This window comes from Chiloscyllium plagiosum, chromosome 2, assembly GCF_004010195.1.
Source record: "Chiloscyllium plagiosum isolate BGI_BamShark_2017 chromosome 2, ASM401019v2, whole genome shotgun sequence".
Lineage (NCBI taxonomy): Eukaryota > Metazoa > Chordata > Chondrichthyes > Orectolobiformes > Hemiscylliidae > Chiloscyllium > Chiloscyllium plagiosum.
Genome location: NC_057711.1, coordinates 60,321,353 through 60,337,506, shown reverse-complemented (window position 1 = coordinate 60,337,506; position 16,154 = coordinate 60,321,353). Strand labels below are relative to the sequence as shown.

At 40.5% G+C, this 16,154-nt stretch overlaps 1 protein-coding gene across 4 annotated transcripts in view; it reads left to right on the top strand.

Annotated features, from left to right (window-relative positions):
• The window catches only part of pja2 (praja ring finger ubiquitin ligase 2), a 104,571-nt gene extending 92,184 nt beyond the window's left edge, over positions 1 to 12,387 (top strand). For 2 of the 4 annotated variants that reach the window (XM_043710414.1, XM_043710398.1), the window contains exons 8-9: positions 2,765 to 2,880; positions 10,280 to 11,009. In XM_043710414.1, the coding sequence (XP_043566349.1) occupies positions 2,765 to 2,880; positions 10,280 to 10,402 (239 nt within the window). In that variant the 3' untranslated portion in view covers positions 10,403 to 11,009. Of the gene's footprint in view, positions 1 to 2,764; positions 2,881 to 10,279; positions 11,010 to 11,987; positions 12,146 to 12,262 lie in introns of those variants that run through there. The other 2 variants (XR_006314654.1, XR_006314649.1) reach the window with 2 other exon arrangements.
• The last annotated feature ends 3,767 nt before the right edge of the window (positions 12,388 to 16,154 follow it).

Here is a 16,154-nt window from a genome sequence, read left to right as displayed (position 1 = left end):
TTGAAAGGGTTCAGAAAAGACTTACAGGATTTTGCCAGTGTTGGAGGATTTGAGCTATAGAGAGAGGCTGAACAGATTGGGGCTGTTTGCCTAAAGCATAGGAGGCTTGAGGGATGACCTTATAAGAGGTTTATAAAATCATGAGGGGCATGGATAGGATAAATAGACAAAGTCTTTTCCAGATCTAGAAAACATAGGTTGAGGTTGAGAAGGGAAAGATAAAAAAGAGACTTAAGCAACAACTTATTCACGCAGAGGGTGGTGTGTGTATGGAATGAGCTGCCAGAGGAAGTGGGGGTGGCTGGTACAATTACAGCATTTAAATGGCATCTGAATTGGTATATCATTATAAATATGGGCCAAGTGCTGGCAGATGGGACTAGATTAGATTAGGATAACTGGTTGGCATGGACGAGTTGGACTGAAGGGTCTGTTTCTGTGCTGTGCATCCCTATGACTCTGATTCACATAAATGAATGGGGGCTTCTTGTCAGCTGCATAATAACTATGTTCTGAAAAAGAAGTAATTTGTGGAGACTGAGCAATGTTATTGCTGTAGCCTAAATGGAATAGTAATGTATTAAGATGTTCTTAAATACAGGATAATATTTTTCATTTCAAACAACAATTGTACAGTCGTGTCCTGGATCTGTGATTTGTGTTCTAGCAAATAATGCAATAAAGTGGTTGAAGTATTGGTTAGTGGGCATGTTGTGATAGTGATCATAACTCTTAACTTCTGCACTATTTTTAAACCTTTCAAGAATAACTTTGAAACTTAAGTGTCTAGATTGAGGGAAGACTGATTTCAATGTCTTTAGACAGGATCTGGCAAACATGAAATTGGAGCAGCTACTTGTAGGTAAATCTATATTTGAAAAATGAAGATCTTTTAAAAGTACCATAGTGAGAATTCAAGGCCAGCATGTTCTCCTAAGAGTGAAAGGCAAGGGCAGCAAGTCCACAGAACCTGGGATATCAAGAGTTTGATAAGAAAAAAAGAAAGAAGGATATGTCAAGCACAGCATATTAAAAACAGGAGAGGCCCATCAAAAGTATTGTGTATAGAGGGTTGCTTAAAGAAGAAGTTTGGAAGCCATGGAATATCTTTGGCAGAGAGGATGATGGAAAATCTCCAGGCATTTTCCAAGTACGAGTAAGGTATTAGATGTTTTAGCAAGCATAAAGGTGCATAAATGCCCAGGGCCTGATGAAATGTATCCCAAGCTTTATGGGAGGGAAGGGAGGAGATTTCTGGAGTTCTGGTAGAAGTATCTAATACTTTGGCTGCAGGTGTAGTGCCGGATGACTTGAGGATAGCTAATATTGTCTCTTAATTTAAGAAGGACAGCAGAGAGAGGCCAGGTAATTACACACCAGTTATTAGGAAAACATTCTGCAGGACAGGATTAATGAATACTGTACTTGGAAAGGCAGGGATTGATCAGGGATAGTCAGCACGGATTTGTTGGAGGGAATTCCATTCTGACTAAAGGTGACAAAATATATTGATGAGGTTAGTGCAATGTTTTTATGGACTTCAATAAGGCGTTTGTCAAGGTTCCACATGGAAGGCTGGTACAAAAGTTAAGAGTCAATGCTACCAAGGCAAGTTAACAAACTGGAATCAAATGGTTTCAGGCTATAGTCTGATATTGATCAATTGGTAGTTTGGACAGAGCAATGGCAAATTAAATTTAATCCCAACAAGTGTAGGGTGATGCATTTTAGGAAGTCCTTAAGGGAAGGATGTAGTCAATGAATGATACGTCCCGAGGAACTGAGGAACAAAGGGAGCTTGGTGTTCTAGTCCACCATAATGATGTCAGAACTGGTAGATAAGGTGGTGAAAAAAGCATATAGGATGCTTGCCCTTGTTAGCTGGGCTGCAGAATACAGGAGCAACAAAGTCTTGTTTCAACTTGCTAAGACATTGTTAAGCCATAGAACTATATAAAAGAAACCTAAGGGGCAACTTTTTCACGCAGTGGGTGGTACATGTATGGAATGAGCTGCCAGAGGAAGTGGTGGAGGCTAGTACAATTGCAACATTTAAAAGGCATTTGGATGAGTGTATGAATAGGAAGAGTTTGGAGGGATATAGACCAGGTACTGGCTGGTAGGACTAGATTGAGTTGAGATATCTGGTCGGCATGGATGGGTTGGACCGAAGGGTCTGTCTCCGTGCTGTACATCTCTATGACTCTATAACTGTGCATGCAGTTCTGGTTGCCATGCTGTTAAAAGGATGTAATTGCATTGCGGAGAGTGCAGAGAGATTCACCAGTATCTTGCCTAAGATTAGAAGTCTCAGTTATGAGAAGAGATTGCAAAATATGGGTTTGTTTTCCATGGAGTATCTAATGGTGGTTTCCAAGTTTGAGAGACATGGACAAGATTACATTGTGGGCATCTCTTTTGCATGGCAGACACATCTAAGACTAGAGGGTATAAATTTAAGGTGAAGAGCAAGTGGTTTAGGGGAGATTTGAAAAAAATGTTTTTACACAGAGTGGGGTAGGAATTTGGAGCATGCTGCCTGATAGGTTGGTGAAGGCAGGAACTCTTGCAACATTTAAGAAGCATCAGGATGACTACAGTACTTAAAATGGAGGCTATGAACAACGTGCAGGTAAATGGCATAAGTGTGATTTGGTGTTTGTTGGTTGGCATAGACTTGGTGGGTTGAAAAGCATATTACAATGTTGTATGCCTCTATGATTTACTGTGACTCTAAATGGCCATTCTACTATTGATCCTGTAGGCCTGGAGCAATCCTGTGCCATCTGTTGCAGCGAATATGTGAAGGAGGAGTTGGTGACGGAGTTACCATGTCATCATCTATTTCATAGGCCATGTGTAACCCTCTGGCTACAGAAGGTATGTACTACTGATCTGAATTTAAATCAATTTATTTAATAAAAAAACTTAAGATTAAAATATTGATTTGTTCTTCTATTCTGATTACATTTGGCTTACCTTTTAAAAGAAAGGTTATTTTATTATTATTTAGTAATTTTGTAATCTGCAGAACTAATGTTGAATTACACAGTAGGAATTAATGTAAATGTTTTTATAGTAATATTTTTATTAAATGTAGAGAAAACTGAGGTCATTGTTTTCAGACTTTGCCACAAACTTCATTTTCTAGCTGTTGAATCTAACTCTGTGGCAACTGCTGGAACAGAAACAGACTGCTTACAAACTTGGTGTTATACTTAACTCTGAGATGAGCTTCTGGCCAAATGATCATGCAGGAATGAAATTTGCCATTTTTACCTGATCTGACTGACATGTGGCTCCAAAGCAACAGCAGTGTGGTTTACTACCCTCTGAGTTCAAGTGCAGTTTGGGTTGGGAAACAAATGCTGACTTAGTCCAGGAAAGAATAATGCAGAGGTACATCAAGCCTTTATTTCCTCTTTCCTTCTACTGCTGATATCCATTTTCCCAGACATCTTTGGGATGTTCATTATTTGTTCCATTGTGAAGAGCAAAATACTTGTTTACACTATCTGCTTTTTCTATGTTCTTTATCAATTTTGCATTCACATCCTCAAGAGGTCCCACACTCACTTTATTTGCTTTGTCTTATGTATCAATAGAAGTTCTTATTGTTTGTTTTCATATTTCTTGCTAATTTACTTATTTCATCAATTTTCTACTCCTTTATTAGCTTCTAAGTCAGCCAAGGCTGGTTCCTAAAACAAAACATCCCAATCTTGTGGAAAACTCAGGCTTATGGGCATCTATGGAGAGAGAAGCAGAGTTAACATTTCGAGTCTGATATGACTTTTTCCTTTAGAATTAGTTTTTGTTCCTTTGTATGCCTTAGTTTTTGATTAGATATTCTTCTTAACTACCTTTTTGTTATTCATTCTTCTGCTTCATCCTTCTCATCAATTCTTTCCTTTTGACCAGGATAATTTGTTTCTGAGCATTATGAAATATCTACTTAAATATCTATCTATCATTGACCATTCACTGACTTTACCCTTTAGTCTATTTCCCCACTTCACTTTAGAGACTTCTTTTATAGCCGAATAGTGTGGTGCTGAAAAAGCACAGCAGGACAGGCGCCATCTGAGGAGCAGGAGAGTCAAGAATGATGAAGGGCTTATGCCTGAAACGTTGACTCTCCTGCTCCACAAATACTGCCTGAACTGGTTTGCTTTTCCAGCACCACACTTTTCAACTCTGATCTCCAGCATCTGCAGTCCTCACTTTTTCCTAGACTTTTTTTATACCTTTGTAAATGCCTTTATTTAACTTAAGGATACTGGTTTGAAACCTGAGTTGTTTGCCTTCAAGTTTGAGTTTGAAATTCTAACATCTTGCTGTCGCTATCCCATCGAAGATCCTTAACTCCAAGATCTCTAACTGATCCTATTCTCATTATGCATTACTAGATCTAAAACATGCTGTTTCTGTGTAAGTTGTGCGACATAGTGCTGTAACAGTTTTAGTGCCCTCCTTACATTTTTCCATTACTTACTGAAGTTCCTCATCCCAGTAGCCATTGTCAACCTCTTCTGTGCCCTCCCCAGTGCATTCACATTCTTTTTATATTGTGGTCCCCAGAATTATACAGACTATTCCAGATGAGGTCTAACCAGTGGTAGTTTAACCTGAGGATCCCCACACCTTAAGTGACGGGAGAGGTTGGGCAGGCGGGTCCTTAACAGTAAACTCAGCCAATGCAGGAAGTGAACCCATGCTGTTGGTGTCATCCTGCGCTGCAAACCAGCCATTCAGCCAACGAAGTTAACAGATTGCTTTCTATGTCTGCTTGCTAATTTTTTACCTAGCTCCCTGAATTCCATTGCAGGTCCACTGGCTGATGTGATTCTTAATCTCATTGCTCATATTTGGCCAGTAGAGCTCTTCTCTTAGCTTCCCATGACTAGACTTAATTCACTAGCTTGTATGGATGTGCCTCAATTATTTTTCATTTCCTTGGGGATAATGACTAATTCCTATGTATAAGCTGCCATCTTGACTGATTATTTCATTTCAGTTTGCCTAATACGCTCTCTAAGGTCATTCTTTCATCACTACTTCCTGAAGCGTTTGGAGACTCCTATGTTGTTGCACAATTATCTGATTTAAACAAGTCACTTGATTTTCAGATTCTACATCCCTGCTGTCTTGATGACTTCACAGAAAATAGCAAGCTATTGTTTCTCACTCAGCCTTAGCATCCTTAATTTCTTTCTTAGGGAGTGCTGCACTGAACAGCACAATAATGTGCATCTATTTCCCTTTTATATATTTTATGTCCAGATGTTTTTGCAAATTAGATTAGATTAGATTAGATTACTTAGTGTGGAAACAGGCCCTTCGACCCAACAAGTCCACACCGCCCTGCCGAAGCGCAACCCATCCATACCCCTACATCTACCCCTTACCAAACACTACAGGCAATTTAGCATGGCCAATTCACCTGACCTGCACATCTTTGGACTGTGGGAGGAAATCGGAGGACCCGGAGGAAACCCACGCAGACACGGGGAGAATGTGCAAACTCCACACAGGCAGTTGCCTGAGGCGGGAATTGAACCCGGGTGTCTGGCGCTGTGAGGCAGCAGTGCTAGCCACCGTGCCGCCCACAAATAAAGTAGCATTCTTTACAGATGTTTTGTGTAGTTAGAAGCAGTTTGAGAAAGATGCTTGAAGTGACTTATGGTCAGACTCTTTCATCACTTTGTTATTCCCAAGCAGATATTGATTAAAATGCTCTCAAATAAAGAAAAACAGCTAGTAGTCCTCCTTAGTCTAAGTCTACTGTTCAGTTTGCATTAATGCCATGTTTACAAATGTACTTGATTGTTCTTGCTGCATAAGAATTTCTCCAAGCCCTGTCCAGTTGATATTACATTGCAAGGTGGCTTCATCATTGACATTGTAGTTAGCACCTTTGCATTGGCATTTTCATCACTAGTAGCTGAATCCTGATAAAAGCTGTTGCTTGATCTTTACTCGATCTTTACTCAATCTTTACTCAAATACCACTCAGATTCTGCATGGTCTGTAAGGCTTAAAAGTAGATAAATCTCCAAGGCTAGATGGAATGTATTCTAGGCTATTGAGTGAGGCAAGGATGGAAATAGCAAGGCCACTAAAAATAATCTTTCATCCTGGCTAAAGATGAGGTGCCAGAGGGCTGGAAGCTTGCCAGTATGGTACTGTTATTTAAGGAGAGAGGAAACAAAACAACCAACAGTCAGTCTAACCTCACTGGTGGGGAAATTATTGGAAGCACTTCAGAGGGACAGAATTAATCTGCACTTGGGGAGGCAGGAATTATTCAAAAACAGTCAGCATGATTTTAAGAAGGAGAAGTCATGTCTGACCAACTTAATTGAATTCTTTGAAGAGGTGACCAAGTAGATGGAGGCAAGGCATTTGACATAGTCTCCTTGGACTTTCACACGATTTTTGATCTGGTCCCACATGGGAGACTGATAGTGAAGAGTGGACTCCAAGAAGGTTTGGCTAATTGCAGCCAGAATTAGCTGAGTGACAGTAAGTAGAGAGTGATGATTGAAGGTGGTTGTCTGACTGGAAGACTGTGTCAAGTGGGATTCTGTAGGGAACTGTGTTTGGGTCCTTGCTATTTGGTGTAATCAAAATGATTTAGACTTCACTGTGGGATGATTAATCAGCAAGTTTGGAAATCATACAAAAATTGGTGGGGTGGTAAATAGTGAGAATAGGTGTAGACTACAGGAAGATATAAATAGATGATCAGATGAGCAAATTGATGGCAAATGGAATTCAATCTGGATAAGTATGAGAGGATGCACTTGGACAGGGCAAATAAGGCAAGAAAATACATGTTGTTCAATCGGACTCTGGGACGTACCAGGGATCAGAGGGACTTTGGTGCGCTTAAAGTAGCACAAGGCAGCTAGATAAGAAGGCATAAGGCATACTTAACATCCTTAGCCAAGGCATAGAGTTTAAGAGCAGTGAGGTTATGCCTAATCTGTATAAAACATTGGTTAGGTCACAGGTAGAAAACTGAGATTCTTTTTGTCATCCAGATTATAGAAAGGATATGTTTGCAATGGGGAGAGTACAGAGAAGATTTACCAGCATGTTACCTGGGCTGCAGAATTTTAGCAACAATGAGAGGTTGCGCACACGGGTTGATTTCTTTTGGACCTATATATTCTTTCAGTGCTTTTTTCACTGCTGCTACCATGCTGCTAATCCGATGTGTAGAAATGATCATTTTCTTGTTTGGTACTTCCTTTTTCAGATCAGCTGTTTAGTCTTTCAGACCTTAGAGTAGCTGAATAGATGCTATGTTGATTTCACACTCTTACCTATTTCAGAAGAGATATTCTTCATCAGAAAGACATCCAAGACTGAAGTTGTATTATTGTAATCTTTAATTTGTGTGGTTGCTAGTGGCCTGTGAAATGCTGCACATCTCTGCTGGCATGTCTAGACTTATTAGTCCAAGCTTTATATCTCCCTCAACTAGGATAAATGAAATTTGTTAATCATCTGCCATCTGGAACTCCAAATCTTCATTCTTCCTATTGCATTGGCCTCTCAGCTTTGTTTGAACACTTGGGATGAGCTTCATTCCATTATTGCCAGACCTGCAGAATTTTACCAGCAATTTCTGTTTTAGTTTAAGCTTCTCTGTATGTTGATAACTTTCTTGACAGTACATTTCTTCTCTTAGCATATGTGCTCAATAGCAGGATCTTTTATTGCCAGAGATAATCATCTCTAAAGAGATCATCTCTCAGGTGTTTAAAATCTCATTCAGCTAGATGTATCAGTGCAATCACATATTGTTCAGTCCACCTCTCCCCCTCAGATACCATTCATAAGTAATATCAGTATGGGTTCAAAATGTATTTTCAAAGCCTGCAAAAAATCCTGTCTGGTTTTTCTGCTTCCCGGTGAGATCGAGACTGCAATACAGCTTGTACATGCTTCCTCCAGCACTGATAACAAGATGGTGCTCTTAGATTTTTAAATTTATTGTGTGGTTATTTTGTCATTAAAGCACTCAGAATGGAAAATACTTCAACTCTCCTTGTATCTCCTTTCATTTTCACATCAGAAAGTGGAAAATGTAGCCAATTTACCTCAATCAAAGTTGCACTTGATGTTTTAAATGATATATGTTTCATTGCTGCTACACTTACAGCAGCTAAGACACTTACTAAGACATTTAGAGCTCACGACATGGGAAGTCAGCCAGTACACTAAGCGCAATTGCATTACTCCAAACAATCTCAGCCCAGGTGGATGCAACCTCCTTGAAAAGCTACTGTGCAGATGCAGCAAGCAATGAGGAGGGCAAATGGTATGTTGGCCTTAGTTTATGGCTGGATTTGAGTACCGGAGTAAAGGTGTCTTGCTGCAGTTGCATTGAGACTTGATATCACATCAGGAGTATTGCATACAGCTTTCTGCTGCTTTACTATGGAATAAAAGCTTATATTTCTCTAAATTCCTTTAACCAAAGAAATTGGGCATTGTCTTATGAGGAGAGATTAAGGAGACTGGGTCTGTATTCCCGAGAGTTTCAAAGAATATGTGGTGATCTAATTAATAAATACCTAGGGCTCTGTTCTTTGCATTGAAACAGACATCTGAATGCAACAAAATAAGTGATGGCCATTTATTGGTTCATTCTCATTGGTCATGGCAATCAGAATGAACCAATTCAAAATTTAAACAAATCCCAGCTGTTAACCATCATCAATACTATACTATTGATCTGTCATCATTGTCAATAGTAACCTCTCTACACAGAGTCCACGAGCCAACCAATCAGCAATCGCCTCTCATTTATTAGAAATTAGGGTTTTCCCATGAATTTGTATTCTTACAAATTGTCCTGAAGAGTGCAAGATGAAAAGCTTTGATAAAATAAAAACCAAAAGAATTGTGGATGCTGAAAATCAGCAACAACAACAAATTGCTGGAAAAGCTCAACAGGCTGGCAGCATCTGTAGAAAGAAAGTGCCTTCTTCGGCTTACATGACTGTAAGTAGTGATATGATGTTTAGAAAATATATTTTTTGTAATGTTAATTGATGGATGAAACTTGGTGCTGTGGATTGCTGCCCTTTCCTTCAGTCACGTCATGGGACTTTTCCTTGAACCTGAGCAGGCATATGGAGCTTTGATTAAAAGTTTCACTTGAAAGACTGCATCTTTGACATTACAGTGGGGAAATATAAAGTTCAGTCTTAAATTGTATGCTAAATTCTTTGAATGGGATTTGAACCTGAATTTATAATTCAGAAGTAAGTGTATTACCTTGTGATCCACATATTGAGGCATTCTTCAGTAAAATGCATTGAAATTCCAATGTTAATTCTTGAAATATGTTTGATGAGGAAATGATCAAAATTTTTCAAACAAATTGAGGACCAATTTTACAACTGTCTGTCACCAATGCGGTAGCCTGCTTGCAAGTGATAATCTGCTGTTGTGGTTCTGTTCGCCGAGCTGGAAATTTTTGTTGCAAACGTTTCGTCCCCTGTCTAGGTGACATCCTCAGTGCTTGGGAGCCACCTGTGAAGCGCTTCTATGGTGTTTCCTCCGGCATTTATAGTGGCCTGTCCCTGCCGCTTCCGGTTGTCAGTTTCAGCTGTCCGCTGTAGTGGCCGGTATATTGGGTCCAGGTCGCAACCAGTTTTTGTTGCAAACGTTTCGTCCCCTGTCACGACAAGCAACATGAATTTGAGTGGGACAACACTACCATTATAGGGCAAGCGAAACAAAGAACAGCCAGGGAATTCCTAGAAGCATGGCACTCCTCCACAAACTCCATCAACAAACACATCGACCTGGACCCAATATACCGGCCACTACAGCGGACAGCTGAAACTGACAACCGGAAGCGGCAGGGACAGGCCACTATAATTGCCGGAGGAAACACCACAGAAGCGCTTCACAGGAGGCTCCCAAGCACTGAGGATATCACCTAGACAGGGGACGAGACGTTTGCATAAAAAATTTCCAGCTCGGCAAACAGAACAACAACAACGAGCACCCGAGCTACAAATCTTCACCCAAACTTTGAAGTGATAATCTGCATTCATGAGGTTGTCCATAGAATTTATAAATGATCACAAGTCAGTAGAAGAATTTCGTTTAACATTAGAATGCTAGCATTTACAAGAATCATGGAAGTTCCAGTTTTATGGAGATGCCACATGATTTTTTTACAAATTGAGTGAAAAGAGTGAAAGAGTAGAGTGATTGCATTGGCTTTGCTAACTAACTTGTTCTCTTTCAGTCTGGGACTTGTCCAGTATGTCGTCACATTCTTACATCAACACTTCCTGAAACTGCTACCACTGCATTTTTATCAGAACCAGAGATCCCTCCTTCTACCCGTGATGGTCCTGCAATACGATAAAGCCGAAGTTCTACCAATGAATGTTGAAGGGAACTGCACTATTTAAATGGGAGCAGAAAGTATGAAAAATATGTTTGTGATTTTACTTCTAGGCTTATTTTGTTAAAAGGCTGATAAAACTGTCTTACTACTGGTGAGGTGTTTAATTCTGCATTATAATTATATGTAAAAAACTTCATTAATGGTTGTATTTTTGTGACAGAAAATTAGATCTTTTTCATTGTTGTTAATATAAGGGGGCTGGATTTATGACGTGTTTGATTTTGTTTTGTCTGTTCAAATGAAATTCTGAATGGGCTTTTTGGTTAAAAATATATCATGTATTTTGACACTGATATCTGTATTTGCACAGAAAGCTTAGGGCACGAATGTATTAATTTAATGTTGGAAGTTAATTCTAAGGTTTTTTTTTGTTTTGTCTAATGCAGTAACACACTGACTTTGCATAGGGTGATGGAGCGTGAGGAAGTTGTCTTAATTCCATGGGATAAAAAAGTTTAGTTTCTTTCAATGTGACCAGAACAGTGGCCATAAATGAAGACATCATCTGATTTCACAACAGTATTGAGATTTGTTTCACCTCCAATAAACTGCATTATTAAAATTGCATGCTCTGTCATACTGTTTAAATGAAATTAAATTTTATTCTGGATTCAAAAACTTGAGGAAATATTCTCAACATTTAAAACTGGAAGAGCTTTTTGAAAAGATTTTGTTTTAAGTAATTATACAGCATGATTTTTTTAAAGAATTTGTTGAATTTTCTTCCTTGTTCTGTATGCGTGATCAGTGCATTATGACATGCATCACTGAATGCAAATATTGAATAATAGTGAAGTTATCAATCGAAATTGCAGAGTGTCGCCTAAGGGCAAATTTTGGGGAACATCGTGGAAGTTTTCTGTCAGTGAAATCTAGAGCGTTACGTCACAAAAGTCTTTGCTGTTTGCCTTATGTATGCAACATATCTTTATGGCACTGCTGTATAATGTGCTCATAAGTGGTGGAAGTACTGACTGGGACTTTATATGATTTCTGCCACCAACAAAATATTTAAAACCTAGCTGTGCATCAGGTCTAATGCTGCATGCCTAAATCTGCCACTTATTATGTTGCTGCATAACTCTAGAAGACATAGCTGAGAAGGGAAGTTGTCACCACATTTCACCAACAAGGACCTGTTGGTGAGAAGGACTGGCCTCTTTTTCCTCAGGTCCACCAGTAGAGATCATGATACCTGATCTTGCCAACCTGGTCAGAAATAGCTAGCAGGGTCAATGAAATGCCTATACTCTAGAGGAATACCCAGCAATGCAGGAAGAAGATTAAGGATCTTCTGCATTCCACAAGGGTAAGTGCCACCATCTTTCCCCTACCGTGAAATCATTCTACCACTGCACCCACATCCTACCAAGGCTCATGTTATATCACTTCTACTGTGTCCATAATGGCTGTCACCCACTCCATCCACTGCACATCCTCTAACCTTACTTGGGACACCTCACCACCTTTTTTGGCCGTGCACCTGCACTGATCTGTGTGCCAGACACTTCTTCATTTGATCCCTCCCTTCCTTTCATTTCAGGAGAGAGCAGCTCACAATTAAGACAGAGAGGACAAAGATGGGTGATGGAATGCCTGACATTTGTATCCTTAACCCTGATGAGAGAATCCTTGCCTTAGTGGGAAAGGATAGAGACTGCAGTTGTGATACTCCTGAGACGTCTTTGTCCTGACAACCAAGTAAGATACATTGTCAAGTGCTGTGCTGATTCCCCGACCACCAATGTGACTGTGTTCTTATGGTGCTCACGCTTCTAATTTCCCTGCCGCAACTCATTCCTTCTCTTGACCCTGCAGGCATAAGCGATGCACACAACCTGCACCCTGAAGGGAACAGCCCATCTGACATCATCTCCTCCATCTTGGAGGAAGGAACCACTGATCCTTCTGAGAAAGCACTGGCAAGGCTGGTTTCTGCACCCTCCAGTTCAGATACTGACATCTCAGTGAGTAGCTCGGGTTGGGAGCACATTCTGGGTGAGTAACTCACTGCCAAGGCTCTTCAGCCAGCTAAGGAAAAAATATCCCAGTTCTCTGGCACTCTGGACTGTAGGCAACCAAGTACCTGCTCCATCCCAGGCAGGAGAGGACTCTATGCTCTTGCCATTAATATATTATTAAAATACACAGATACTGGAGCAGCAGACCGGTTTCTTGGAGACACTCAGCAAACAGATTGAATGTTGGAAGAGACCACTAATGCCACCTGTAATGATGCTGGTTCCAGCACTTCTAAAATTTTAGCACATATGTATCTGGTTGTTTCCATGGACAGGTTGTCAGCTGTCAAGGCAATAAAGGGACCTTGACCTTGCTCCATGTTTCCCTCCCTGACAAAGTCACAGGGTGATGTCAGTAGGTGCACAGCCTGAAGAGGAACCAAATAAAGACCCCCAAGAAGTCTTCTCGGAAAAGTCCAGTAGTGCCCAGCTCTCCACCTCCACTCAGCCAGCAACTCTTAATCCAATGTAAATTCAGGCTGAGGAGGATGAGACTGCAACTGAGCAGGGGCTACAGCATGTTTGAACCCTCTAGCCACAAATGTCGCCGAGGTGGTTCCCCAAACCTCCAGTATGGGGTAGGCTCCCTTTTACTGCAGATGTGGCATTTGGGACTGCACATGTATGTATTGAGAGAGAAAAGGAAAAAAAAACTTACAAGAACACATAGGTACATAACATATTTACTAATTTATGATGCTAGCTTTTCATCATCAGCTCTGTGATCAACTATCATTTTAGCTGCAACAAGAATGAAGTTGGAGTCCAGCCAGCCTTAGTGACTCAGTAATGTGACGAGTTGGCTGTTGGAACACAAACAAATGGCATGTCTCTAGACACTACAAGCATTTTTATTTAAGCATAGCTAATCTACGTTACCTATATGTCTTTGGACTGTGGGAGGAAACAGGAACATCTAGAGGAAACCCACACAGATATGAGGACAACATGTGACAGCATGTGTGGAGAGAGAAGGGGTTTACTTATTCAAAATTGTTCCTTTTTGTCTTGCTCTGCCTGGCAACTGCATCTATGTTGATCCTCTTGCTTACCATCAAATTGTTTTCATGTAATTGCTTATCACCCCAGTTGACTCCCTCCCCTCCCAAACCCTATACCTACAGCTTATACACCCCGCTTCCATTTGAGGCCGGGGTATTGGTGACATTTTGGTGATTTCATCACCTGCTCCATGGTACCTCATGTCGCTGCTTTGTTCTCCTGTTATACTTGCAGCTGGTCAAGAAGGTAGTTCACCACCACCACCACCACATTCTCCAGGATAACTAGAGACGGATCTTTATTGTCCCTTCTGCATTCCAGCATTCTGCCTTCAATCTCCACAATTGGCTTCCCAATTTGCCCACCATAGCAGTGGCCCTGTATAGCCCCCTTCAACTTTCAGTGGACAGAGCACGTATTCTGACTTTACCCCCCCACCCCAACCTGGAAGGTCAGTCTTGACTTTTTTACTTGTGGACTGTGATTATTGCTGGCTAGCCAGCATCTATTGCCCATTCCTAGTTGTCCTCGAGAAGGTAGTAGTGAACTGCCTTCTGTAACTGCTACAGTCCATATGCTGCCGAGTAGCCAGACCCCTGACTGATCTCTGAAGGTCCCCAAATTACTTATTACAAATCCCAAGAATATTTGCAGTGAACATGAGGGCTTACCACAGCTCACTCCTCAGACTGTAGTGAAATGGAACCCTTGATTCTGAATACCCAGGTGTCCAACTGACTGTGCCCAACCCCAAGATATTGGATGATACAACAGATTTACTGTGCTCCTACCCTTTGAACTGATTGAAGGCCACATTCCTTTATCTTTGAATCATAGTGCAGAAAACATATATGTATGTAACTGAACACTATCTGCTGGCACATGGTACAGCTGTGAGATTGATGTAGCTCAGGTACTGTCCAGCAGTATGCCTCCTTGACTGATCTCCGCTGCCAAGTCTGACAGTCAGTCTTCTGCGTCACCCAAAAAGGAAGGACAGAAGTACTGAGAGTCTAAGTTCTGAATGAGGCAGCAATATGTAAAATGTTGCGATAAGGCAGAGATACTGTAAGAATCCAAGTAGAGACACAGTGATTGAGCACTAAGAAAATAAGGGAAGAGCCCTGAGATGCATTCTTCTCCAATGTGCCTGTCCCTGCACACAATGTGACTTGCCAGTAGGAGATTGATGTGGGGAGTTTACAGTACTAAAGTGGTGAACTGTATCGTGAGTGAGTCAGAGATGTCATGATGCGGTGAGGTTCATGCATGTCTGATGCCAAATTCTATGGTCGGTGATGGTGGTGGGAGCTGCAGACATTTGCTACCCATGAAGCCTATCTGAAGGTATTGGGGAATGCTGACCAAAATGGAGGCTGATAAAATCAAACAGTGAGCTGGATCCACCAAGAACCTGTGCTGATTTTTGTGTCAGGAATTCTCACTCTCTGTTTTTTCTCTGTGGCTGACAAATAGTAAATTGGATTAAATTATATGAGAATTAGTAACAATGAGATATTAATACTCTCAAATAGGCCCCTCCCTGCTCATTAGTGAAATTCTTGTCATTAAAACACTGGCTGGAAAATCTATTTTCTTAATGTCAAGTATCTGATTTTTATGATCTTGCCATTTTGTTATCACTATTGCCTGTGCCATTCAAGGAAATATGAAGATTCTCTTCATATTGTTTAAATTTTGAATTTCACACAAAAATGTGCAGCGATTCATTGCTAGCTTCTAATTTCCCTAAAGCAGACATATTTCCCAAAAATAGACAATTACTTGAATAAATATTGATGATTCGTGGGCATTTTTATTTCAATTGTGTATTATTTTCAGAAACCTGAATGAATGCAATAAGATTGATATCAGTGACTTCAGGTGTTTCTTTCTGTACATCTAATTATACAGATCCTCAGAATTGCCAAGAAGATTTGTGCACTTGTGGAAGTCCTGCAGTTTAATTCTTTGCGCACTTTTGATCTTTGTCATCACAACAAAATGTATTTTTATTGAATTACAATGCCTTTATTGCTTACGGTTTAGTTTTTTATGGAACAGAATTCTGGAGTTCCTAATTTTTTTCCCTTCCTCTTCAGGATGTGAGAATTGCTGGCAAGGCTTCACTTAGCTCACGTTCATAGAACTCAGTGCAGAAAGAGGCTATTCAAGGTCATTCCACCCAAACCTACACCCCACCCAATCTTCATAATCCCACATTGGTGGGTTAGGCATGGTAAAAACTAACTGGCATATCTTTGGATACTACAAGCATTTTTATTTAAGTGTGGCCAATCTACCTAACCTATACGTCTTTAGACTGAGAGGAAACTGGACACCCAGAGGAAACCCACACAGACATGAAGACAACATGCAAACATCACACAGTCACCCAAGGCTGGAATTGAACCCAGTTCTCTAGTACAGTGAGGCAGCAGTACAAACCATTTGCCACCATGTTCTAGTATATTCCTTTTACTGGAGTGAATGGCTTATTCCGTGATCTTATGGGGCAGTTAAGAGGCAGCGACATTAGTATGGAACTAGTCACATACATGCCAGAATGGACAGGGAAAACCGGTTTCCTTCCCTAAAGTACATTTGTGACAAGTTACATTTTGCAACAGTTTAGCAAGTTTATGATTACTTATGATCTGTTGTTTCAGAACCAGTTTCTAGATATC